The sequence below is a fragment of the Schistocerca americana genome, chromosome 3 (genome assembly GCF_021461395.2).
Source record: "Schistocerca americana isolate TAMUIC-IGC-003095 chromosome 3, iqSchAmer2.1, whole genome shotgun sequence".
In the NCBI taxonomy this organism is placed as follows: Eukaryota; Metazoa; Arthropoda; class Insecta; order Orthoptera; family Acrididae; genus Schistocerca; species Schistocerca americana.
Genome location: NC_060121.1, coordinates 206977885 through 207005475, shown reverse-complemented (window position 1 = coordinate 207005475; position 27591 = coordinate 206977885). Strand labels below are relative to the sequence as shown.

Here is a 27591-nt window from a genome sequence, read left to right as displayed (position 1 = left end):
TCCAACGATTCCATATTCGCATGACAGCAATGGGATAAATTACTTAACTAACACGTTCACAACCTAGTGTAAAAAGTAAGTGTGTGTGAGTGTGTGTGTGTGTGTGTGTGTGTGTGTGTGTGTGTGTGTGTGATAGGTCTTTTATTCAGTAAAATACAACGAGGTGACTGAAGTCATGCGATACCTCCAAATATCCTGTCTGATCTCCTTTCGCCCGGCGCAATACAGCAAATCGACGCGGCATTGATTCAACAAGTCGCTGGAAGGCCCGTGCAGAAATATTGAGCCATGCTGCTTCTATAGTCGTCCGTAATTGCAAAAGTGTTGTTGGTGCAAGAGTCTGCACACGAACTTATCTCTCAATTATGTCCCATAAATGTTCGATGGGATTCTTATTGGGCGATCTGGGTAACCAAATCATTTGCTCGAATGGTCAGGAATCAATCGTGGAAAAGCTAACTGCCTACAATGCCAATGAGACAATTGGAATATGTCAAGCCATAAATACTTGGACTTAATAATTTGTTGGGATATGTAATGGAATAAGCTCAGTCGGAAGTAAGACAGATGGTAGACTTCGGTTCATTGGTTGTGAACTACTATATTTCTTACTTAATACTCCTGAGCCCCTTCCTTGCATATTGCTCCAGTGTGCGGGAACAGTTCCAGAGAGGACTAAGAGGCGATATTAAACCCAGAGAGATAATGGCAGCACGAATGGTCAGAAGTTTGTTTTAGCGTGGGATAGTGTCACAGAGATGCTGAAGAGACACAACTGGCAAGGTAGACGCTAACTACTCGGACAAAACCTAAGAAAAGTTTCAAGAACCAGCTTTAAATAACGAACTACGTATGTGCTATCCGCCTCCACAGCTCAGTGGTCAGTGGTCAGCGTGTCTGGCTGCTAAGCTAAGGAACCGGGTTCGATTACCGGTACTGCCAGGGATTTTTCCTTCGTGAGAGGACTACAACGGGGTTCACTCTGCCTCTTAATGTCAATTCAGAAGCTCAATGAGTGAGAGAGAAGCAGCGGCTCCAAGGTTAAGAAAGCCGACAACGACCGGATGGATGGTGTGCTGACCCCACGCCTCTCCATACTAGGAAGAGCGGTTATCGCTGAAACAACCGGTTTTCGGTAATATCGCTTTTTCCACGGCAGTTTAAACTGACTGTTAAACCGCTCAAAATAACCGGTTTCTGAAATAACAGATTATCGGTTTTTGTTCGGATTATTTCCTGTAATATATGTAGAAATCAAACAAAGATTGAAAAAATTTTGACTCTTTCAGTTTCAAGATACATACAATGAAAATGTTGAATTAAATGGGCAAATATAAGGAAAGTTCGTACGTCCAGCGTTCGCTGCTTTTCTCGGAAAGTGGTGTTTACTACTATAACAAAAACACACCAGTATTCTCTATTCATTATAATTTTTTGAAAAACTGCTTAAAATCGTGTTATAACCAGCGTTCAATTCAGTATTTGGGCATCACAAACAGTCATGCCAAAGTGTGACAACTGAAGCTGAATAAGACTGTTTATGTTAATTTGTCCGTTTTCAAGCGCTACAAGCTGACAAAGGCGTATTATGTAGAGGCAGGCAGCAGATCGGCTGCTTTCTATTCTTACTGTCCGTAATGAATGAATAGTTGTTTTATTTTTCATACAATTAGGAGACAATTTAATTTTTTTAACGCAAATGAAGCACTGTACGCCAATGTTATGTCACTTCGTAGAAATACATCCAGACTATGCTTGGTGCCATTCTGCAGTACAACGTATGGCCGGCGACGACAGCGAGATATTACGGTACGGACCAGGTGGCGGCCAAGTCTTACACACTGCACGTACACGCGTTCTTTAAGGCACGACACACGGCAACAGGGGCATTACTGTCTCAGCAATCGTGTACACCAATTCTTATGCGAAGCGTTTGTTGCTCGTTTCTGTCGCCATTGTCATTGCTTTTCTCATTTTACGTAAAAATAATATTTCAAAACAAATCAAATTCTAAATATCAAAGTAAATTTTAAGAACAGTTTATTTAAAAACTTCAGCAGCGTTGTTATAGGTAATTCATATTTCGGTTTTTTACTCAGTTATCAGTAAAAAATAAACACCTGTTATAACAGATACCAACCAAACACAGAAAAATAACTTATTTGGAACTGAAAGACCGGTATCTGTTTTTTCCATCCCTACTCCATACCGTACCAAATGCGTCACTGATAAGAGATGACACAATTGGCCCATGAGGGGCAGAACGCGGAGCTTTTCTTGGTGTATACAATACCTACGAAACGCGACCGTAGGTACCGCGAAGGAAAGATGTGACTAGTTACAGCGCGCAAAGACATTAAAGCAATTGTTCTTCTGGTATTCAGTACTTGAGGGGAACTGGAAGAAGCCTTAATAACTGGTAAGATGAAGTACCGTCTGCCATGCGGTCCACAGACGTTTCCGGAGAACAGATGTCTACGACCTTTAACCTCCCGAGTGGTAGGTGGCGGGAGGGCGGACAATCTGTCCTCATTTAAACTGTCACAGCCGTGAACTGTGATCCATTTGGCAACCTGCCCCAGCCCCCCCTCCTAACCCTCCCCCCCCCCCCCCACACACACACTGAATGGATCAACCTGTCGGCACGAGCTGCAAGATTTAACGCCGGCGTCACCGCTCGCTGTCAGGACCACGCCTCTGAGGAGGCAAGTACAGCCACTGCTGTCCCACGCGAAACACGTGTTCTGTGCGGAGATCACCGAGAACATTACTGGCTAGATCGCGAATACAGATACCCATCACCATCTCAGATGTCTGACCTGCTGACGTCAATGTCAGCCTCAGATGGTACCAAGAAGTACTTGCATGATTAATCTACGCTGTAAGAGCTACTACCTCTCTGCGTAGCTGCTAGCATGGACGTTGAAAGGCAGCGGCGCTGTTGTGTATTAGTTTTAGTTCGTCCTGTCTCTCGTCAAACATGCCACTTAAACACTCGCGCACTGTTTAAAAAACTGTATAGCCACATGGTCGCAAATTTGAAATTCGTAACTTAACGCTTATTTCCATTCTAAATTTTTAGTACAGTACAGAAGGTGTTGCCACAGTGAAACGTCGGTAATGTGTATCTGAAAACGTGTCAGGAGTTTGTTTCCACATGGGCAGACTGTCGAGCTGTTCTATTGCTGCAGATTACGTCCTCTTCTGGTGCAAAGTTAGGCATTCCGCTTCTAGTATGTTACTTGTGACTGGTTTCAATAGTACAATCCGCTTGCAAATAAGCCTACAAGACGCAGGAGAGTGGGTCTCATCCGCTAGTACAACTATCTTCTACTGCGCAACATACAATTTATGCTGAAGTGAAAAACTGCACCAAAATCCCTCTTAATACGTTAATGAGTAAGCATGTTTACTTACCAATTTTTATGTCCGCCAAAGTTGCAAGTTACCAATATTATTATTATTATTATTATTATTATTATTATTATTATTATTATTATTTCTTTCTTGTCTCAGACGTTATGTCTGGTTAAAAATGGAAGGTGACGCGGACCTTGATCAAGCGTGACTTCCTTTTAACTGTACGGTATATGTTACATTGCATTTAGGAACTTTCGGGTAATTGAACAAGTGTCAATAATTACAGATTTCTGTAGTTGTATATATAAGTTTGGATGTAGCTGTATTGCATTGATGTACTGGTGGATATTGTGTGGTATGACTCCTGTAGTTGATAGTATAACTGGTATAATGTCAACTTCATCCTGATGCCACATGTCCTTGACTTCCTCAGCCAGTTGGATGTATTTTTCAATTTTTTCTCCTGTTTTCTTTTGTATATTTGTTGTATTGGGTATGGATATTTCGATTAGTTGTGTTAATTTCTTCTTTTTATTGGTGAGTATGATGTCAGGTTTGTTATGTAATGTTGTTTTATCCGTGATAATGGTTCTGTTCCAGCATAATTTGTATTCATCGTTCTCCAGTTAATTTTGTGGTGCATACTTGTATGTGGGAACATGTTGTTTTATAAGTTTATGTTGTAAGGCAAGCTGTTGATGTATTATTTTTGCTACACTGTCATGTCTTCTGGGGTATTCTGTATTTGCTAGTACTGTACATCCGCTTGTGATGTGACCTACTGTTTCTATTTGTTGTTTGCATAGTCTGCTTTTATCTGTTGTGGTATTGGGATCTTTAATAACATGCTTGCTGTAATATCTGGTGTTTATTGTTTGATCCTGTATTGCAATCATGAATCCTTCCGTCTCACTGTATATATTGCCTTTTCTTAGCCATGTGTTGGATGCGTCTTGATCGATGTGTGGCTGTGTTAGATGATACGGGTGCTTGCCATGCAGTGTTTTCTTTTTCCAATTTACTTTCTTCGTATCTGTTGATGTTATGTGATCGAAAGGGTTGTAGAAGTGGTTAAGAAATTGCAGTGGTGTAGCCGATGTATTTATATGAGTGATTGCTTTGTGTATTTTGCTACTTTCTGCTCGTTCTAGAAAGAATTTTCTTAAATTGTCTACCTGTCCATAATGTAGTTTTTTTATGTCGATAAATCCCCTTCCTCCTTCCTTTCTGCTTAATGTGAATTTTTCAGTTGCTGAATGTATGTGATGTATTCTATATTTGTGGCATTGTGATCGTGTAAGTGTATTGAGTGCTTCTAGGTCTGTGTTACTCCATTTCACTACTCCAAATGAGTAGGTCAATATTGGTATAGCATAAGTATTTATAGCTTTTGTCTTGTTTCTTGCTGTCAATTCTGTTTTCAGTATTTTTGTTAATCTTTGTCTATATTTTTCTTTTAGTTCTTCTTTAATATTTGTATTATCTATTCCTATTTTTTGTCTGTATCCTAGATATTTATAGGCATCTGTTTTTTCCGTTGCTTCTATGCAGTCGCTGTGGTTATCCAATATGTAATCTTCTTGTTTAGTGTGTTTTCCCTTGACTACGCTATTTTTCTTACATTTGTCTGTTCCAAAAGCCATATTTATATCATTGCTGAATACTTCTGTTATCTTTAGTAATCGGTTGAGTTGTTGATTTGTTGCTGCCATTAGTTTTAGATCATCCATGTATAGCAGATGTGTGATTTTGTGTGGGTATGTTCCAGTAATATTGCATCCATAATTTGTATTATTTAAAATGTTGGATAATGGGTTCAGAGCAAGGCAGAACCAGAAAGGACTTAATGAGTCTCTTTGGTATATTCCACGCTTAATCTGTATTGGCTGTGATGTGATGTTATTTGAATTTGTTTGGATATTAAGTGTGGTTTTCCAATTTTTCATTACTATGTTTAGGAAGGGGTGTAAGGTATGTGATGCGTCTCAAACAGCCTCTCCATACAAATGCCAACCTCACCTTCACGAGTTGCAGCCAAGGATTGCTGCACGGTACACCCTGTTACCACTAACGAGGATATGGCGACCGAGTATCTCCCGGAATAAGGAGACACCCTCTACCAAGCGAAACGGCCTCCTAGGAGGGCGGATGAGCAGGTAGAGGCAGGGCACTCTCTTGTCCTTGGGATGGGAAACTGTCCCTAAAGCCGGAAGAGCCACATGATGGCCAACGGCATAGAATGAAGAAGGCAAGGAGAAACCACTTCATTAAAGATCTAATTAGATTTCTCAAGTATCAGCAGCCATAATATGAATATGAAACAAGCTCTAGTAAAAATTCAATCCGGAGTAATAGCCCCTCATTCGGTTCTCCGGGAGGGAACTACCAGAGATCTCGTTTCAACAGTTCATAGGAAGAAAGGAAATAAAAAGAGCTATAGTAGAATTGGAACGTGGAACGTCCGCACCTTACTGCAGATGGGGAAGCTTGAAACCCTTAAGCAAGAAATGAAGAAAATGAAGTTGGATATACTAGGAGTGTCTGAAATGAGATGGCCTAACTGCGGAGATTTCTGGAGTGATGAGTACAGGATAATTCACACAGGAACGATAGAAGATAGACCTGGAGCAGGTGGGGTTGGAGTAGTTATGAGTCGAAAAATGGGGCAGAGAGTGAAGGGATATATACAATATGGAGGAAGGATAATACTTGTCAGTCTGGATACCAAACCTACGGAGACGGTTGTGATACAGGTCTATATGCCTACCACAAACCAGGAGGATGAGGAAGTTGAAGCTGTATATGAAGAGTTAAATGGAGCCTTGAGAGGAATCAAAGGAGAAACAAATTTAATAATCATGGGAGACTGGAACGCAATAGTAGGAGATAAAGAGGTACAGCCAGCTGTTGGACGCTACGGCCTTGGTAAAAGGAATGATAGAGGAGACCGACTTATAGAATTTTGTAACAGGAATCAACTTATAATATCGAAGACGTGGTTTCAACATCACCCCCGTAGAAGATACACCTGGAAGTCACCAGGGGATAGAGAACGATACCAAATTGATTACATTCTAGTCAAAAATAGATTTAGAAATCAACTAAAAGACTCTAGAGCATACGCAAGCCCAGATATTGTGAGTGATCACAACATGGTTGTTGCGGAATGCCGACTCAAGTTCAAATGCATAAGGAAGAAAATAGGAAATGGAAAACTGGATATAGGGAAGCTTGGAAACCGTGAGACGCAGAAGGAGTTCCAAGGAAGGGCTAAGGATCTAATTCAACAGCATCCTATAGAGAATGTAGAACAACATTGGGAAAATATGAGAGATGGCCTAATAAAAGCAGCTGAAGAGATAATTGGAAAACAAAAACCTGGAAAGAGGAAGGAGTGGATAACTGATGAAATAATACTTATGTTTGAGGAAAGAAGGAAGCTCAAAAATAATGAAACGGAAGAAGGGAAAACGGCATACCGAGTGCTTAGGAACAAAATCAACAGGAAGTTGAAGCAAGTAAAAGAAAGATTCCTTGAAGACAGATGCAAAGACGTTGAAGACCTTCTGAAGAAAGGGAACCTTGAATTAGCATACAAAACAGTGAAACGCTTCTTCTCAGGAGAACAAAGGATTAGATGTAATGCCCTAATAAGAGAGGATAATAAGATGGTGTATAATCATGAAGATATAGCACTTACGTGGAAGGAATACCTAGAGAAATTATATGGGGGCAACGTACAAGATGACATGATTGAAAGTGAGGACGAAGTAGATAAAGATGAACTAGGAGACAGCATACTAAGGTCTGAATTTGATCAGGCACTACAGGCACTTAAGCACGGAAAAGCACCAGGAATTGACTCATTGCCTGCAGAAATCATCGAAGCAGCTGGAACAGAACTAAAAGATAAATTGTATAAATTAATCTGCCAAATATATGAAACTGGAGAGCTGCCTGAGGACTTCAAAAAGTGTATTATTGTTCCATTACCAAAGAAAATGCCAGCAAAATCGTGTGCACAATACAGAACCCTCAGCCTAACATTACATGCATCAAAAATTTTGACGACCATCCTCCTCAGAAGAATTGAAGGGAACGTGGAATGCATGCTCACAGAAGACCAGTTTGGCTTTAGAAGAGGGAGAGGTACGCGAGAAGCCATTATGGCCCTAAGGCTCATAATAGAAAAGAGAATGGAAAAAGGAAAGGACACCTACATAGCATTTATTGACCTCGAAAAAGCCTTTGATAAGGTTGAATGGAAAAAACTATTCCAGATATTGAGGGAAACTGGAGCTAAGTACAAGGACAGGAGAACGATATGGAACATACAAAGAAGAGGTGGCAATAGTGAGATGTGGGGAACATCAACAACAAGCAAAAATTAAACAGGGTGTGAGACAGGGATGTGCACTCTCCCCTGTCCTCTTTAATATGTACATACAGAAAGCAATGGACGAGGTCAGAGAAAAGTTAGGACAAGCTAATGGAATCAGGATCCAGGGAAAAATACTTGATATGCTGCGTTTTGCGGATGACATTGCTGTCCTAGCGGAGAATGAGGAAGAATTACAAGTAGTGTTGGAGGAAATGGAAAACACTCTTGCTACACGGTACAACATGAAAATTAATAAGTCAAAAACAAAAATCTTAGTTGCAAGCAAACAAAATAATCAAGCAATTACGAATATAAGGCTGAATGGAGAGAAGCTGAAAGAAATACAAGACTGTCTACTTGGGATGCAGAATAACATCAGATGGTCGTAGTAGGAAAGATGTAATAAGTAGAATAAATCTGGCAAATATTGCATTCTATAAAAGGAAAGGACTCCTCACATCAAATATGGTAAGTCTGTCGTTAAGGAAGCGGTTAATAAAGACCTTTGTTGGGAGTGTGCTTCTCTACGGCAGCGAAAACTGGACACTTGGAGAGGACGAAAGAAGAAGGTTTGAAGGATTCGAAATGTGGTGTCTGCGAAGGATGTTAAAAATTCCATGGACGGCCAGGATGACAAATGAAGAAGTCCTGCAGAGAGCGGAGGAAGTTCCAGTTCTTTGGAAGACGGTCAAGAAGAGGAGAGATATATGGATGGGACACATTCTGAGACATGAAAGTCTTCTCCACACTATAACGGAAGGCCTTGTGGAGGGCAAAAGGGCAAGAGGCAGACCTAGAAGAAAGTACATAAGCCAGATAATGCAGGACCTAGGATGCAGAAGTTTCACGGAATTGAAGAGGCTGGCCGACAATCGCACTGAATGGAGAGCTGCTGCAAATCAATCTTAGGATTGGCAACTTAAGATGATGTTTAGGAACTGTATCAATTTAGGATCTACTTTGTATATTTCCAAAATTTGTAGTAACCATGAGTGGGGTACACTATCAAAAGCTTTTTGGTAATCAATGTATGCATAGTGTAGCGACCTTTGTTTAGTTTTAGCTTGATATGTCACCTCTGCATCTATTATCAGTTGCTCTTTACATCCTCGTGCTCCTTTGCAACAGCCTTCTTGTTATTCATTTATAATTTTGTTCTGTGTTGTATTTGTCATTAATTTCTGTGTAATGACTGACGTTAATATTTTGTATATTGTTGGTAGGCATGTTATGGGGCGATATTTTGCTGGGTTTGCTGTGTCTGCTTGGTCTTTAGGTTTCAGATAAGTTATTCCATGTGTAAGTGTATCAGGGAATGTGTGTGGGTCTGCAATGTAACTTAAATAATTTAGTTAGATGTGAATGTGTTGAGGTGAATTTCTTTAGCCAGAAATTTGCTATTTTATCTTTTCCAGGGGTTTTCCAATTGTGAGTAGAATTAATTGCTCGGGTGACTTCATGTTGCAAAATTATCACTTCAGGCATTTGTGGTATCATCTTGTATGTGTCTGTTTCTGCTTGTATCCACCATGCATGCCTGTTATGTTGTACCAGGTTTGACCATATGTTGCTCCAGAAGTGTTCCATGTCTGTTATGTTTGGTGGATTGTCTATTTTAATTTGTGTGTTATCTATTGTCTGGTAAAATTTCTTTTGGTTTGTGTTGAATGTTTGGTTTTGCTTCCTTCTATTTTCACTTTTTTTGTATCATTTAAGTAGTTTGGCCAATGCTTGTAATTTCTGCTTCTTTTTATCTAATTGCTCTATCGCTTCTTGTTGTGAGATTTTACCTAACCTTTTTCGTTTTTTTTCTGACATTTCATTTCTTATAAATTGTGTTAGCTGTCCGATGTCTTTTCTCAGTTTTTCTATTCTGATCTGTAGCCTGTGTTGCCATGCTGGTCTTGTGGGTTTCTTCTGTGTCTTGGTTGGTTCTGATCTCTGCCTAGTATGTATATTTAGTGTAGTGAGTGCTCCTATATAAACCAGTAGTTGTAACTCTTCCATAGTTGTGTTTTCATTTATTTTGTTGTGTATTATTGTGTTGATAGTTTTTATTGTTGTTTCGACTTGTGGGTTATTTGGCGGTCTATGCAAGAATGGTCTAATGTCTGTATTTGTATTCTATATATGTCAGCTGAAATTTTTCTTCTATATCTAACATGTGTGTCACTTCGTGTTCTAGTTGTGCTTGTTCTGGTGGCTGTCTTAAGATTTTGTTTTCCTCTGATTTTTTAACTGATGTGTGTTGTTCTTTGTTTGTTTGCTCTGGGATGTTTGAGTCCATTACTGTATTTTCTTCTTCTTCTGATTGCACATTATTTTGTTCCAGTATTTGTTGTTTGATGTTTTCTAATTCTGACTGGAGTATCCTGTTATTTTTGATTACTACACGGATCTAGTCAGCTAGTCGTTGTTCTGTTAAAAATTTTAATTCTGGGTATCTGATAATAAATGTTGTGTATACTTGTGATCTGTATCCAGTTGTGTTGGTTCCTAGGTTTGTTGCTTGGTAATAACAGAACATGAGGTGTCGATTAACTTCATCTGACCATCTCATCCTCTGTCTGTTTTCCTTCTAGGGTGGTTGCAGGAAGCATATATTGCAAAACACCTCTATTTGGATTTAAATCATTTTCCAGTTGGCTAGCAGTGTCGTTACCATTGTTGGCGGGCATAGGGTTCAAGCGTCGTCCCCGACCATGACAGCGCTTGTCCGAGGCTTCTTTAGTTCTGTCCTGAACCAACTAATCACACTAAAAGGGGGGTTAGCCCTATTAGTGGTTTGTTCTTTCCGTCGCCTTTTACGACTGGCAGAAGATATCGGAGGCCTATTCTTTTCCCGGGCCTCCACGGGAATTATTATTATTATTATTATTATTATTATTATTATTATTATTATTATATTACTGGTATTTTTAACTACAGTAGCTGAACCCAAATAATATAGGTGGAAGCTTTCTTTTTCTCCAGTTTAAGATTTCTTAGAAATGCACGCCCAGAAACAAACTTTTTTATGTATATGACTAGGCAATGAGTACTGCTGCCGTCGACGGTGCTAATCTGAATTAGTTTTCTTTAATAAATATTTCAAGAAAGCACCGTTTACTAAATAACGTTTTGTGTTACTTCACCTGCAAACGTTTCCTAGCACGGCTTCCATCAAACCGAAAACAATTCTGCCTTCTGCTTTAAATACACTTGTGGATCATTAGCATGGACAGTGTCCCAAGTCTGAGGTAACTGTTAAAAAAATGAAACAATATTATTTAACTTCCTGTCACTGATACATACATATTCCTTACCGGTACTTAAGTTTCGAACAAACCCGTGCCTTTATAGTGTAATTGTAAAATAATTCCAATGTAATACATGGAACTTTTGTTCTGACCTTGACACAACACAAGGACAAGTTAGCTAGCAGTTCGAAAAGGAATGGATTCGTTCGAAACTAATGACCTTTAAGGAATATGTATACACCTGCGAGAGGGAACTAGATAAATGATGAGGTGTAGCTGTTGGTCCTTTACGCCAAAGGAATGTTGGAACTGCACAAATTTTCTGTCCTGCGATCTACAATTTAATTTTGTATTCGGCCTAGAAAGCTATTCAGTGCAGCTTTTTACCAGCAGCTGTAATTGGAGACTGGTCAAAACACCAAGTCCGTAAAGAGTAAACGACAAAGCCCATATCGTGGCCACTGAACAGTGCAAGACTTATAATGCACGTACACTGAAGAGGGCAACATGAGAGTTGCCCCCTTTCAGCGATTCCTGTAATATTACTGATTCGGTAAACGAAGGCGACCATGAGAGAAAAATCCTGGTCTTTCATTTTTTTTTTTTTTTTTTTTTTTTTTTTTTTTTTTTTTTTTTACTAGCTGTGTTTATTTTTTTCTGAAACGAACACTCGCTTGCAGCACCAAAACTAGCCTCAAAACAGGGATTTAATTTTTTTCCTTTCCCTTCTCCACGTTTGTTACATGTTATATTCAATACTGCAGAATTCCATCTACAACCTAGGCACTTCTTTTAACTAAAAATTATTTCAATGTCGATTTAAACTGTATATGTACTGATACGTTTTGGTGAACCTCACAAACTTATCTGGATAGTACGGTTGCTCCACAGCACCTCGATAGTACCGTTGCTCCACAGCGTCTTAACAATATACGAACAACTGTCAGCTGTTAGTGTAAATGTGAATCACCTAATTTTGGAATTGGCTTGGCGACCACAACTCATCGAAAGCAAGAAACAGCAGTCGCTTAAGCTGCATGTGACATACTGTAACACGAGTCCTCTAACAGTGGGATGATACGTGGCAAAACGAAGTATTGCAATACCTCAGCCTCTATTTGTTGTTAAATATCAACAAATATCAAACCAATTTCACTGTACATCATTCTGTATGCCCGTGTTTCCATATTCTGATGAAGCGAAAACTATGATGGGAAAAATTCTGTCTGTACAAGATGTTTCGCATCTAGGCGTGTCGACAAATTCTACAACATTACCCTACAGTCACTAACAAAACAGGAGAAGAGTAAACAGTGTACAGTGATTGTCGTCGTGAATCACCTGCTTATCTCTATACATAGACTGCTTGTCTGTCAGTGTTACTGGATTATAAGTAGTATGCATGGTGAAGTAAGCTAAAAATCTTTGGAGAAAATATTTTTTTTGCATATTCCAGCCAACGATGAACGATGGTAACATACCCTCCAACATCTCCGTAGTGTATGCTTCTCGGCCGCCGTTCCACATTGCTAGCTCCAGTCTGTGGAAATTAAGTTCCTCGTACAACTTGTTTATCGGTATTCACACACTTCGAAAACAGGTATTTTGTCATCCGGCAGCTGTTTCACTGTAGCATGTAGGCCCCAATGAAGGACTGCGGCCGTCGTGCTTGTTCAGAGAGTTCCTTGGTGCATCAGTAAACACTGTTACTGTTTTAAATTTAATATCGTGTGTTAATTGCCGACAATGTTAGTCTACATCTACATCTACATTTATACTCCGCAAGCCACCCAACGGTGTGTGGCGGAGGGCACTTTACGTGCCACTGTCATTACCTCCCTTTCCTGTTCCAGTCGCGTATGGTTCGCGGGAAGAACGACTGTCTGAAAGCCTCCGTGCGCGCTCTAATCTCTCTAATTTTACATTCGTGATCTCCTCGGGAGGTATAAGTAGGGGGAAGCAATACATTCGATACCTCATCCAGAAACGCACCCTCTCGAAACCTGGCGAGCAAGCTACACCGCGATGCAGTGCGCCTCTCTTGCAGAGTCTGCCACTTGAGTTTATTAAACATCTCCGTAACGCTATCACGGTTACCAAGTAACCCTGTGACGAAACGCGCCGCTCTTCTTTGGATCTTCTCTATCTCCTCCGTCAACCCGATCTGGTACGAATCCCACACTGATGAGCAATACTAAAGTATAGGTCGAACGAGTGTTTTGTAAGCCACCTCCTTTGTTGATGGGCTACATTTTCTAAGGACTCTCCCAATGAATCTCAACCTGGTACCTGTCTTATCAACAATTAATTTTATATGATCATTCCACTTCAAATCGTTCCGCACGCATACTCCCAGATATTTTACAGAAGTAACTGCTACCAGTGTTTGTTCCGCTATCATATAATCATACAATAAAGGATCCTTCTTTCTATGTATTCGCAATACATTACATTTGTCTATGTTAAGGGTCAGTTGCCACTCCCTGCACCAAGTGCCTATCCGCTGCAGATCTTCCTGCATTTCGCTACAATTTTCTAATGCTGCAACTTCTCTGTATACTACAGCATCATCCGCGAAAAGCCGCATGGAACTTCCGACACTATCTACTAGGTCATTTATATATATTGTGAAAAGCAATGGTCCCATAACACTCCCCTGTGGCACGCCAGAGGTTACTTTAACGTCTGTAGACGTCTCTCCATTGATAACAACATGCTGTGTTCTGTTTGCTAAAAACTCTTCAATCCAGCCACACAGCTGGTCTGATATTCCGTAGGCTCTTACTTTGTTTATCAGGCGACAGTGCGGAACTGTATCGAACGCCTTCCGGAAGTCAAGAAAAATAGCATCTACCTGGGAGCCTGTATCTACTATTTTCTGGGTCTCATGAACAAATGTTGATTCCTACATAGTAGATTCTGGGTTTCCAAAAACGACATGATACTCGAGCAAAAAACATGTTCTAAAATTCTACAACAGATCGACGTCAGAGATATAGGTCTATAGTTTTGCGCATCTGCTCGACGACCCTTCTTGAAGACTGGGACTATCTGTGCTCTTTTCCAATCATTTGGAACCCTCCGTTCCTCTAGAGACTTGCGGTACACGGCTGTTACAAGGGGGGCAAGTTCTTTCGCGTACTCTGTGTAGAATCGAATTGGTATCCCGTCAGGTCCAGTGGACTTTCCTCTATTGAGTGATTCCAGTTGCTTTTCTATTCCTTGGATACTTATTTCGATGTCAGCCATTTTTTCGTTTGTGCGAGGATTTAGAGAAGGAACTGCAGTGCGGTCTTCCTCTGTGAAACAGCTTTGGAAAAAGGTGTTTAGTATTTCAGCTTTACGCGTGTCATCCTCTGTTTCAATGCCATCATCATCCCGTAGTGTCTGGATATGCTGTTTCGAGCCACTTACTGATTTAACGTAAGACCAGAACTTAGTGAGTGAGTGAGTGTGAGTGTGTGTGTGTGTGTGTGTGTGTGTGTGTAATCTTATAGTACTTAACTGCTATGGTCATCAGTCCCTAAGCTACACACTACTTAACCTAAATTATTATCCTAAGGACACACACACACACACACACACACACACACACACACACACACACACACACACACACGCCCGAGGGAGGACTCGACCCTCCGCCGGCACCGAGTGAATGTTGCCATAATATCCGTGAAACTAACGATTATTCATAGGAATCAATGCTTCCAAAATAGATTCAATCTAAAGGATAAAGTATCACTATGGACACCCAGAAGTATATCGATACAAGGAAAACTTCGCGGCGAGGATTATTCCAACGATGGATGTGTGTTCACTGGTTTCGCAATACTTACAGGGAAGGACGAAAGGAAGTATGTATTGTTTCTCAACACTTAGAGGGAAGGACGAACAGAAGGATGTAACGTCGCGGGTAATGAATCTTTGATCAACACTATTTCTTATTTTAAAAATGTTAAGAAAGCTGAAGACTTTCACTTCCGTGTCTTCTTAATGCTCAGTTCAGTGTAGGGGAAAAAAATTAAAGATTTATCTGATACATCGAGAGCGGTAATGTGTTTAATTTGAGTCGTGGACGGAAGGCCAAATCATGCGGAAACAGGCTGCATAAATTCTTTGACTCCTGTGATGCTATTGCTATGGACGGAGAATACGGAGGGTGTGAAACGCAATGAGTCTTTCCGATTCACGAAGAAGGTTTTTCGTGTACACGGAGTGTGCCCAGGAGGAATGGTCAGTATTCAGGGATCTCACAAGAACGGTAATTCTAAGCAAAAAGTCCAGTAAAAATGGCCTCTAAAATGCATACCTTAGGATCTATGATCACTAGTTCACCTTCGCTACCGTGAGACATCTAGTGAACAGTGCTAATAGCCTTTCAAGCATACATAGTAGAGCACATGGTTTACCCGACGTTTTTTCTTCGAATGATCTTTCCTGTCATATCCATGACATGATTTTAAATCCAAATTCTACCAGTTTCGGTCTTGAACCATCTTCACGGATGAAGGGTTAAAACGATTTAAGCCACCATATTGCGTTAGTCATTACGCGCTTCATGAATATAAATATATGACTCGGGACTTTAAAAACAAACACCCAAATACGAATTTTATACAGAGCAGTGATTTCAGTTGTCATACCACAAAGAAACGCTTTATATTTTAGTTGGTAGACAGTGAATAATGCACATCTTCAGACCATTTTGTTTATTTTGAAGGATTCACAATAGGAAGCCGTACAGGGGGAGAGGGGGGGGGGGGTGTGAGCACAATGAGTATGTTCTATGACTGGAGATGTAGTTCCCGAAAAATGAAGGGATATTGAACAGAAGACACTAGAACACAAAAATTCGTCCGTAAAATGTTCCAATTTGTGATAAATCACAAATTTTCCGCATGTAGCAGCTTTTTTTTTAACAATTTTACTTTGGCGTATTCTGTATCCGTTCCGCAATGCTGCCGTAGCAGAATTATTAAAACACGAACTCGTTAATATGATCAAAACGTAAGAGACAGCGGTGGTTATCTCTTCCTTTTCTATAGCAATACAATTAGCAGCACCTGAGCTATGAAACGAAATGCCCTTGACTTGTCTTTTAAAAAGGTTTAAGGCGGTTCACTCTGGATATCGATTGCAAACTGTTAACATGCCTACGAAACGCGTTTACAAAACAAGCGGCACTTCTGCGAGGGACCTGTCTGCACTTGAGAGATAATGAGGTGCAGAATCTGTAGACTGCTTACGGGCTAACCTTGCACTGCACGATAACCACGTGATTTTTGGAGTGGAGTGTGTGTGTGTGTGTGTGTGTGTGTGTGTGTGTGTGTGTGTGTGTGAAAAATCTCAGTGCTTACTGCTACTGCACGGCCCAGTCTCCAGATGCCGACGCCCCTGTGACCGTCACCTTATTCGTGTTTTTCGGGCAAAGTGCGCCAGCGGCAGCCTTGCTATGTTCCCAGAGGCTCTCCAGAATTTCTGCTCTGTGCTCCACCGATCCCACACTCCTCCCGAGATGGAACTGCAGGCCGTGTGAAGTAGACAGAACAGCCCGCCGCCGCCGCTGCTGCTTACCTGGTCACAGATGATGTCCCACTTCTTCTCGTCGTCGTACTGCTTGAGCAGTTTCGCCTTGTCGGGTGGAAGGTCCATCGAGGCCTGCGCACAAACAGAAATAAAAACATTTAGTACTAGAAATAAGAGCGCATTTTCTGTTTACAGACTAAGAGCACACAGCATGTCAACAGCGAAAAACTGGTGTTATGATTCAACATCCCAGAGACGCTGAAGTCGTTGGAGACGAAGCACAAACTGGGGATGAAATCTATCACTTTGTCCCGTGAATGAATGTTCTTGCCCATACAATTTACAAACGACAATAAGCTCCCGATTAGCTGGCTTGCTGATATCGGTTTAGCGATTTTTAAAAAAGAAAATAAATGAAAGACAAAAATATTCCGTTATAACAATACATTTTCGTTTAGAATATAAATTTCTCGTCAGCAAGATGTAAATGACGAAAACACGCGCGAGTGGTTATCCCTATGCATCGCGATGTGAGCAGCTAAGTGGCATTGATATAGTTAGTGATCTACAGCTATCCGCTAGGGGTAGATAGCGGAGACGAGTCGATAGAAGAACTCGCACACCGAGACGCTGGAAATTGTTGCAGGCCGAAATTCGCTCGACTGCACCACTGTTTTGACTCCTTTGAGAATGAGAACGACGGTCAGAAAAAATTATATAAAATATAATGTATTTGAACAGCAGTTTCGTAAGTAAGCTGTCAGTTTCCGGCGAGTAATAACTAAGTTGTGAAATTCGTTTTCGGATATGACATGTTGTGTTTTGTTTTTAAACAGACTAACAGCAGTTTCCGATAAAACCTGGGTAATTTGTTTTATCAGTGTTTTTCGGCTGCAGTTCGCTGTAACCCTAAAAACAAAACAAAGTATTGTGATGTAGGAGCAGTTTATTCTCTACGTGCGAAGCAAAGTACCACACCACTAACAATTCAATAACAAATAATGTCAAGTAGTTTACCACTAATAATACAAATGTTGAAAGACCAGGTACTGAGCTGGTAATGCAACAAACAAAATATGGGCGACTGTTTGACAAAAAGTGGGAGATGTATTATCAGTTGTTCGTGTATCCCAGCTGAATAGGATGACGTAGCAAAGATATGGGATTTAAAACACGTATCTCTGAACGGCATACAAATCATCTGAACGAAAAGATAAGACACCTGTCGATGTAGCGGTAAGTGTGAAAGATATTGCAAATCGGAAGCCAGCCGTGGTTTTTCCGAAGTAGATACCACATCGCTCATCAAAAGTGATTTTGGGGAAACTACGGAAAACATCTGGATGGCAGGAAGGGCGCTCTAACTCCGCTGCTCCTACATAGCACCTCAACCACTGCGCCACCCATCTCGCAAAACTTAACAAGAAAGCAGTGGTAGCGCGCTGACGGTCTTTCCAATATTCGTGAAAATAGCGAAAAAGTTTTGCCGAAGGTAGAATAATTTGCTGGACGAAGAACTCCGTACTTGGGCTGACGTACGTGAGGTTTCTGATCCTCCCACGAAGGCTTGGTAATAATAAATAGCCGTAAAGAGTGCTCTGTGTGAATGTTTCGTGTTCATTTCTCCGAAAAGTTCATTAATACTCTAATGTCTACTTCAGCCAAAGGAAGAGTTGTTGGGCGTTTATGAATTCAGCTTTTGGATAAGTAATTAGAATTATTCGCTATGTTAAAAAAACGCTTTTTTCGTATTCATTTTTTCCTATCGCGAGAAACGTTTTTTTACGTGATGCAATGGAACACATCAACTGTTACAATAATTCTCCCCCCCCCCCCCCCCCCCTCTCTCTCTCTCTCTCTCTCTCTCTCTCTCTCTCTCTCTCTCTCTCTCTCTCTCTCTCTCTCTGTCATGCAAGTGAAAGTAAGAGCACTCAAAGGTGGCTACATGCACTGTGCACTTTTCGAATCAGAAGGAATGTTCGATACGACCTACCGTCGGCTTTGACCAGTGACAATGTCACGTCACCTTTTCGTGCATATATTCACAATTTTGTTGTTAGTAGCCGAAGCCAACGAATGTGACTGAAAAATCGGTAATGGTGACACATTGATCTGTTGTTTTTTGGGGGGGAGGAGGAGACCAGACAGCGAGGTCATCGGATTAGGGAAGGATGGGGAAGGAAGTCGGCCGTGCCCTTTGAAAGGAACCATCCCGGCATTTGCCTGGAGCGATTTAGGGAAATCACGGAAAACCTAAATCAGGATGGCCGGACGCGGGATTGAACAGTCGTCCTCCCGAATGCGAGTCCAATGTGCTAACCACTGCGCCACCTCGCTCGGTCATTGATCTGTGTCTTTGCCCGAGGTGTATGTTAGGCTGGAAGATGAGAACGGGGATATAGTAAGACTGATTTGTACCTTCACCCGTTAGAAAAATCGGCAATAACGTAGTCGCCATATGTTTACCGCGTTTGTCGCTTGTTTCCTATGTCACTGGTCAAAGCCGACAATTAGTATGGAACGTTTCTCTATATCCCTCTCCTTCTTACAAGTAGATATTAGTCAATCGGGCCAAATTTTGACACGTTTTTCCTCAACTATACACAAACTTCGCATTTACTTCTTTTACTGTACAAAAAGGAACAGCGAACAGAAGCGAATAAGGGCTACACATTCTTTTAGCTCCATCGCTGTTGTACCCTGCACTGGTCTTTTGTTCTTTATTTCGCTTCGAGAAGTGTTTCCAACTGCCTCTGTTTTCAGCTGATTACATGACTATAAACAGTGAAACACCTCCAATCGGAAGAGTGCAATGACCCCGCGCCGCATCGGGCAGTGAATGTGAACAATGCTTGTTTGAGTTTCCCACGCCCTTTGTGTTTTGCGACTGCGCACAGTGGCCTCTGTGTCGACCAGCATAAACCGCCACTGGTGGATGCGCATTTTGACACTAACGCCATGAGAACCGAACCACCACAGGTGAAGGCGACTGTGCTCGTAAGCACCCCCGCTTACGATGCTACTTGGAACTGTTTCTCCGCTTACTGCATACGATACAAGCGCTCCGCCAATTCTGTATTGTTTTCACGCAACCACATCTGTGTTTTTCTCCCTACAAATAGCATCAATTCGAGAACTTGACTCGCGTGTTCCTTACCCGCGCAGGGAAGAAGGCAGGAACAGATACTGCTAGTCAGACGTACACTTCAAAAATATTTTTCATATAAATTTTCAAGAGTAATAACTATTTTTGGAACATTAAATAGTGAAAATTCAATACACTCAACAACTTGGAAAAATGAAAAAAATAATATCACTCCCACGTCAATAATTTAATACGAGTGCCAACCTGAAGATGAAGAGTAAAACTCTCAAAACACATCGTAGAGCAAACAAGTAATTTTTTTTACTGTAGCTTCAGTCATGTTTTGGTCGCAATACTTAGCTTTGCACGACGAGTTTCTGCATCGCCACTTTCAGGTAGCCATCTCGTGATTTTAAATTTTGTTTTCTTATGATATCGTGCCATGCTTTTGTTGTTAAGTGTGCAAATTAAAGCTGGCCTGAGTGGCCGTGCGGTTCTAGGCGCTATAGCCTGGAACCGCGAGACTGCTACGGTCGCAGGTTCGAATCCTGCCTCGGGCATGGATGTGTGTGATGTCCTTAGGTTAGTTAGGTTTAAGTAGTTCTAAGTTCTAGGGAACTGATGACGGCAGAAGTTGAGTCCCATAGTGTTGAGGGCCATTTGAACCATTTTTTTGCAAATTAAATTATCTGGTCAAATTTCGTTGGTTCAGTCCAGAAAAACTAACACGAAATTTTTGTCTTTTGGTAGGTCTTACATTAAGAAAAAATAAACAATTAAGTGACGTCTAATGAGAAAATGAATTTCTTCAGGAACATATAACATTAAACTCAAAACATCACTTACTCAGTTTTGTTTATACTGGAGCGGTTTAAACTGTTAAATACGGTACTTTTAATACCGTTAATGTACGATAATATTACAATGCTATCAGTATATTCCACTGGAACACATCTATTATATTAAAATTAGATCACGATCACTCGCGACAACACATGTTAACGAACAGTAACCTTTTTTCCTTACAGAAACCACAGGAAAATATCCAATCTGTTACTGCGGACTCGTTAGCGGAAACAACTCTAGAAATTAAGTGATTTTAATTTTTTCTCCAACAAAGACTTTTTTTTAAATTCACGTTATTTTTTAACTCTTCATTCAGCAACATTTCCTATTTTGTACCCCTCTAGTCATTTATATAAATATACAGAATTGCGTGTTGTCGAACTACGTGCTGGTGTTGAAACGCGCCTGCAGCAAGAGAAATAAAGTGTTGTTTGTAAAATTCTGAAGACAGTCGCGAACCTCATCTGGATCCATGTAAGACGTGCAGAAAGTACACTGAACAGGGGTTGGCGGAAAGAACTTCACACTAACATTACATTTTCTGTTCCATTCGATTGGTGTGCTGAACGGAGAAAAAAAGTAACTGTCAATATGCACTCTCCCCCATATCTTATTCTCATGATCCCTACGCGATATACACTTTAGCGGCAGCAGAAATGTCGCAGTCATCCTCGAATACCGGTTCTCTAAATTTTTTCAACAGGCTTTCGCGAGGACAATGTAGCCCTTGTTCCCTCGCTCAATATGGGAGTGGAATAGGAAAGAATGTCGGCAACACTGTAAGATACATGAATCTGCCAAGCAAGTAGTGTCTCTTACCGATTATCTACAAAGGTTCAACAACAATTTGGAGGTATAGGAAACACGTTGTCATTCAAAACAGCTGTTATGAATATTTAGTTTATTGTTGACAGTCGAGAAGATTACACGTGTTATCGGCTGTTCGGCGAATTTTTACTTTTGAAAATGATGGATCAAAAAGTTTTCACTAAATTTTGCTTGAAAAAAATGGAATAAAGTGATGCACCGTATTCGAAATGTTAACTGTGGCTTTTGGCGAATCTACTACGAGTAAAACGTAGTTTACAAGTGGTATAAATGTTTCAAAGAAGGCCGAGAAAACGTTTAATACAACCGCCCCGGACGCCCAACAGATCATTACTGAAGACTATGTGTAAGAACTAAAGAAAATGGTTGTGGAAAATTGTTGGATCACTATCAAAGAGGTTGCTCATACCAAGCAATTTTTTCGGTTGTTGGCATTAAACGTGTAGCTGCAAAGACTGCTCCGAAGTTGTTGAAATCCGACGAAAAAACAACTTCGCTTAGACGTTTCTCAGGAATTGCTGAATGAAGTCTACAATGATCCAGAACGTCTAAAGGTTATACCAGGGACGAAACACAGGTTTAGGGGTATGATGTCTAATCCGAAGCCCAATCGTTCCAATGGAAGCAGCCTGAAGACCGAAGGAATAAAAATTGAAATTCGATCACATGTGAAGGTACTTCTCACTGTTTTCTTCAATTACAAAGGGACACTGTAACATGAGTTCCTGCGTTATGGTCGTACAGTCAAGAAGGAATGCTACCTGGAAGTTAAGCACCGTCTGCTTGAAGCAATCCGAAGAAAACCACCAGCACTGTGGCAAAACCACTCGTGGAAATTGCATCATGGTAATGCTCTCGCTCACACCTCAATGCTTGTTTGTGATTTTTTGGAAAAGAAGAAAAAATACGAAATCATTATGTTGCCTCATTCTTTAAGAAAAACAAAAATTTCGTTACCTTTTGATCACACCTTGCATATCACTGATGATTGGTTTTGTAATTACAGCTCGCCCCACTATTCTCTACTTCGGTAGCTCCCTTCGTGACGTTTTGCTGCTGAATGAGTTCTGGAGTGTGACATTCAGTTCTGCACTAACTTATTGCAGTTGGCATCTTATTTTTCGTTACAGTTCTCTTCTATGACCGTTTGTCACGATCTCAACACACATTTCTGTCCAGGTTGTGACTTCGCGTCTGATGTTTTTTTCCGCTTTCCCTGTTCAAAATGGCTCTGAGCACTATGAGACTTAACTTCTGAGGTCATCAGTCCCCTAGCACTTAGAACTACTTAAACCTAACTAACCTAAGGACATCACACACATCCATGCCCGAGGCAGGATTCGAACCTGCGACCGTAGCGGTCGCACGGTTCCAGACTGTAGCGCCTAGAACCGCTCGGCCACCCCGGCCGGCTCTTTCCCTGTATGCAGTATAAATATTGTATACGGAGTCTCTTCAAACACCAAACACTTGGGCTCCGTTGGTTACGAAAGCACCCACCATAAAAGCTCCAAAATTTTGCAACCACTCAGTTCAGACATTAATGCACTCACAGCCACACAGAAGACTGTCCCGACCGCGACTAGGACACTTGTAATGTTGTTGTCGCTGTTGTGGTCTTCAGTCCTGAGACTGGTTTGATGCAGCTCTCCATGCTACCCTATCCTGTGCAAGTTTCTTCATCTCCCAGTACTTACTGCAACCTACGTCCTTCTGAATCTGCTTAGGGTATTCATCTCATGGTCTCCCTCTACGATTTTTACCCTCCACACTGCCCTCCAATGCTAAATTTGTGATCCCTTGATGCCTCAGAACATGTCCTACCAACCGGTCCCTTCTCGTCAAGTTGTGCCACAAACTCCTCTTCTCCCCAATTTTATTCAATACCTGATTAGTTATGTGATCTATCCGCCTAATCTTCAGCATTCTTCTGTAGCACCACATTTACTTGTAATGTACTGAGGAAATTTTACACGTGCCATTCGTGTCACATAAAACGTGCAGGCTTGGCTAGCATTTGCGTTTATGTTCCAGGATGCATTTCTCGCAGTGTTTTCACGTTTTTGTGCGGTTCCTGTCTGTATATATAACGACGCAGGATGTCGTTTCCTGTCCTTATGTACTCGTCATGTCACCCTCTACTGTACCGGGAAGTTTTTTCACGCTGTGTGTAGAATGGGCGTAAGTTCGCAATCAGGATTACGTCTATATCCAACGGTGAAAAAAAAGGTGAGGTCAGCGCCACAAGCATGCTGTAAGCGGACAGGTGTGCGCCGCCCCGGAAGCCGGGGCCCGACGTGGGCGGCGGCTTTGCGTGCGGCACGCGTGCCTGGTGCGTGCAGCGGGACGCGACGGCAGGGGCGGGGCTGTTGACAGTCGGTCGCATCGCAGCTGAACACGCAGGGCCGAGGGCGGCGGGCGGCGGGCGCAGGAATCTGATTTGCCCTGCGCGGGGCGGCGCGGCGCTGCGGCTTGGTCGATACGACACCCCGCCGCCGGCAGGCGGCACCCCAGGCCACGAACACACTGCCTGCCTCGTGCTGGACCTGCCGCTGTAGCAGCCGCACGGTCCAGGGTTACACGCTTACTGGTCCTGCATACTTATCCTGCCTACACTCTGTAGCCTGGAAATGTCACGTGAAAAAATTTACTTATTGTTCGTATACAGTATACCAGGAAGAAGACCTCATTAGATTTGGCCACTTCATACACAGCGCCCCGTGTTGTACACTTGTGCATACCGAACATCCTTCCACGTCATCAAACTGCTATCTTGCGGGGCCGCTAAAATTCTTCGCCTGTGCCAGCCTCATCGTTTTACAATAGCACTTAAATAGCAGAAGTAAATTATTGTCATTTACGCGTGTTTAAAATCAGCTTGTAAGCATCAACAATATATATTTTCAATTTTGCTTTATAAGTTGATATTTACTTTTCGTATATTTATATACAGCTTCTGATAAATTCAGTTAAGTTTTTGTAGGTAGCCGAAACCCTCAGTTATTTGTTGGGTATCTTCTAAACCCCGTCTCTCCTTAAAGATCTCTCTCTCTCTCTCTCTCTCTCTCTCTCTCTCTCTCTCTCTCTCTCTCTCTCTCTCTCTCTCTCTCTCCCCCCCCCCTCCCTCCCTCTGCCTCCCTCCAGTATTTCCATGATGTCTTAACATGTGCCGTATCATCCTGTTTGTTCCTCTTTGTCAATGTTTTTCACATAATCCTCTCCTCGCCGATTCTGCGGAAAATCACCAAGTCTCTTGTTATCCGTCCACCTAATTTTCAACATTCTTAAATAGCACCCCATCTCGATCACTTCTATATTTTTTCGGTTTTCGCGCAGTCCAGGATTCACTCTCATTCTATGTTATAATCCAATCCAAGATTCTGAGAAGTTTTTTCCTCAAATTGCGGCCAATGTTCACGAATAAGCCGACTTATTTTGACGAGGAATGCCGTCTTTGCCTGTGCTAGTCTGCTTTTAATGACTTCCTTACTATTTCCTTCGTATGTTATTTCGCTTACATTGTACCAGAGTTCACTCACTTCGTCGTTCCCAGATTTGATTTTAAGACTATCATAAATCATTATTATTCGCCACTACTTTGGAGTTTCCTCGGTTTACTTTTGTCCATAGTTAGGCCCATTAGACTTAATTCTGTTGAATAGTCTTGCAATTCTTCCTCATTCTCAACGAAGATAGCAATATCACCATCGAATAGCACATCCATCACCGCCCGCTCCTGAATTTTTATACTAGTGGCCCATCTTTTTACATCCACAAGTGCTTCTTCGATGTATTGATTGTACCGTAGCGGCGGAGGACTATATCCCTGTCTTCTGTCCTTTCTAATCCGAATACTTTCTCGACCTTCAGTTCTTATTTTTCCCCTTCTTTGTTCTTAAATGGCTCTGAGCACTATGGGACTTAACTACTGTGGTCATCAGTCCCCTAGAACAAAAACTTAAACCTAACTAACCTAAGGACATCACACACATCCATGCCCGAGGCAGGATTCGAACCTGCGACCGTAGCAGTCGCGCTCTTTGTTCTTATACATACCGTGTATAATAGTTATTTTCCTATAGCTTACACTGCTTTCTTTAGCATTTCGAACATCTTGCACCATTTTATGTAGTTAAATGGTTTTTTAGGTCCACAAATAAGAAATATTATGAAAGTGTCCTGCAGACTGACACGGCTGGCCGTTAAAATTGCGACACAAAGGAGGACAGCAAATAAAATTTTACTCTTTCTCCGCCTACACTACGCTGGGGAAAAACATTTTTGTTTGTGACTTTGGGAGTACACGGAGTGCGAAATTTTGTTCACACAGCTGTCAGCTCTGCTAACAGTGGGTCTAGGTAGCGAGTCGAACTGAGGTTCCATGACAAATTCACCCCTACGCCAGAATTCGTCAGTCGTCGTGCCTGGCGAGTGGTGGCGTGCCACACCCTCGGTAACCCAAATGTTTACTTTGGGGGGGACATCTGCAGTATTTACTGGCCACAGTGAGACGCTCTCTGTATCGAAAGGACAGCACAACCGGGGGGGGGGGGGGGGGCGGCAACGAGTGGGCTTGCGTTATCTTGTTGAAAGATTGCGTCACGGAGACGGGGAAGACATAATTTAACGAAGATGTCTGAATTACCGGCTCTGCGAACTGTTTTCTATGCTCAACGTCACGTCATACCATCAAGCGATCTGAGATCTGTTTGTTGGAATCGTTTTGGGTGACATATAGATGAAATCAGAAACACGCTGCTAGGAAGGTAATATGTAGCTTTTATTAATTAAAAGGCCGCTCCAGTTGCTCTGTTTAATTTAATTCAGTTCATCACCACTTTTTTTTACCTTAACCCTTCTGAGCTGGATCTGAAACTGTCTTAAAACTTATCTACTGTTAAGTAATGTCCAAATGATATAACGATATCTTGTCTAACTATATCGTGAAAATGTGGTCGTCTGAAGACCGCAAAATTCATTATGTTATAGTTATTCTATGCATTCATTAAGATTTATGTTTCGATATATTCTAATTTGCACTGTGTGTAAATAAGAGGCTAAAAATGGTTGTTAATTGAAGTGCAACTTAGATGCAGTGGACGATCCTCAAAGTGAAGTACACTCCTAGTGTACAGAAGTTCACCTATAGACGTGGTTGGCATAGCCTGGATGTGTCTGACTGCTTACAGAGCATATTTACGAACATCTAGATACCACCTAGCTACAGTACCGAATTTTCGATGCGACTTCAAAGAAGTTATTAATAATGAGGCGGCAGATGTCCAAGAAACTGGTGCTTTTCAGCGTGCACTGCTTATTAGGCATGATTTCTTTTGGATTTTTTAGGTGTGTGTATTTTTATTTGTTCAACGAAGTCCAGAAGTATCCCTTGTTCACCGTACGAAGAATTACTTGCTTCTTTTCGATACTGTGCACTGTGGTATTCTCTCGTTTGAGATGAACTGCAAAATTTGATTTATTTCTTAAGTATTTTCTTTTACAAAGAACATAGAACTAAAAACAAACAAAAAGAAAGGTGCGAAATAAATCAACTGTTGCAGCTCACCTCAAATAAGAGAATTACATAATGCACAATACCGTAAATAACCTAGTAATCCTTCAAAGAATGAATAAAAGGTACTTTATGGACGTTTTTGAACAAATAAAAATTTAGACAGGCCTAGAAAATTAAAAAAAAAACACGCTTAATGAGTAATGAAAACTTAAAAAACTTAATGTGTGTGAAATCTTATGGGACTTAACTGCTAAAGTCATCAGTCCCTAAGCTTACACACTACTTAACCTAAATTATCCTAAGGACAAACACACACACACACACACACACACACACACACACATGCCCGAGGGAGGACTCGAACCTCCGCCGGGACCAGCCGCACAGTACATGACTGCAGCGCCGTAAGACCGCTCGGCTAATCCCGCGCGGCTACAAACTTAAAAAAAAAATAACAAAAATAAAATAAAAATAAAAAAAATAAAAAACCAGTTCAATTCTTTTACACTAGGAGGGCAAGTCTGCACTTCACTTGGATGGACGTCCACTGCAACTAAGGTGCACTTCCATTAACAATATTTTTAGCTTCTTACTTATACAGCATGAAAATTCGAATACGTAAAAACATAAATCTTCATAAATCCAAAGAATAATTATGGTGTAGTGAATTTTACGGTCTTCAGACGACCATATTCTCATGATATCATCAGTCAAGCAATATTTTAGCTCTATGAGACTTCTTTAATATCTTTTGGATATTAATTCTACAATAATTTTTATAGTTAAAATGTACATAAACTTATGTAAA

General features: G+C 41.2%; 1 protein-coding gene across 6 annotated transcripts in view; it reads right to left on the bottom strand.

Annotated features, from left to right (window-relative positions):
* Positions 1-27591, bottom strand: part of LOC124605323 (formin-like protein) — a 451910-nt gene that overhangs the window by 214076 nt on the left and 210243 nt on the right. For all 6 annotated transcript variants that reach the window (XM_047136921.1, XM_047136920.1, XM_047136919.1 and 3 more), the window contains exon 2: positions 16558-16641. In XM_047136921.1, coding sequence (XP_046992877.1) covers positions 16558-16641 — 84 coding nt within the window. The remainder of the gene's footprint in view (positions 1-16557; positions 16642-27591) is intronic.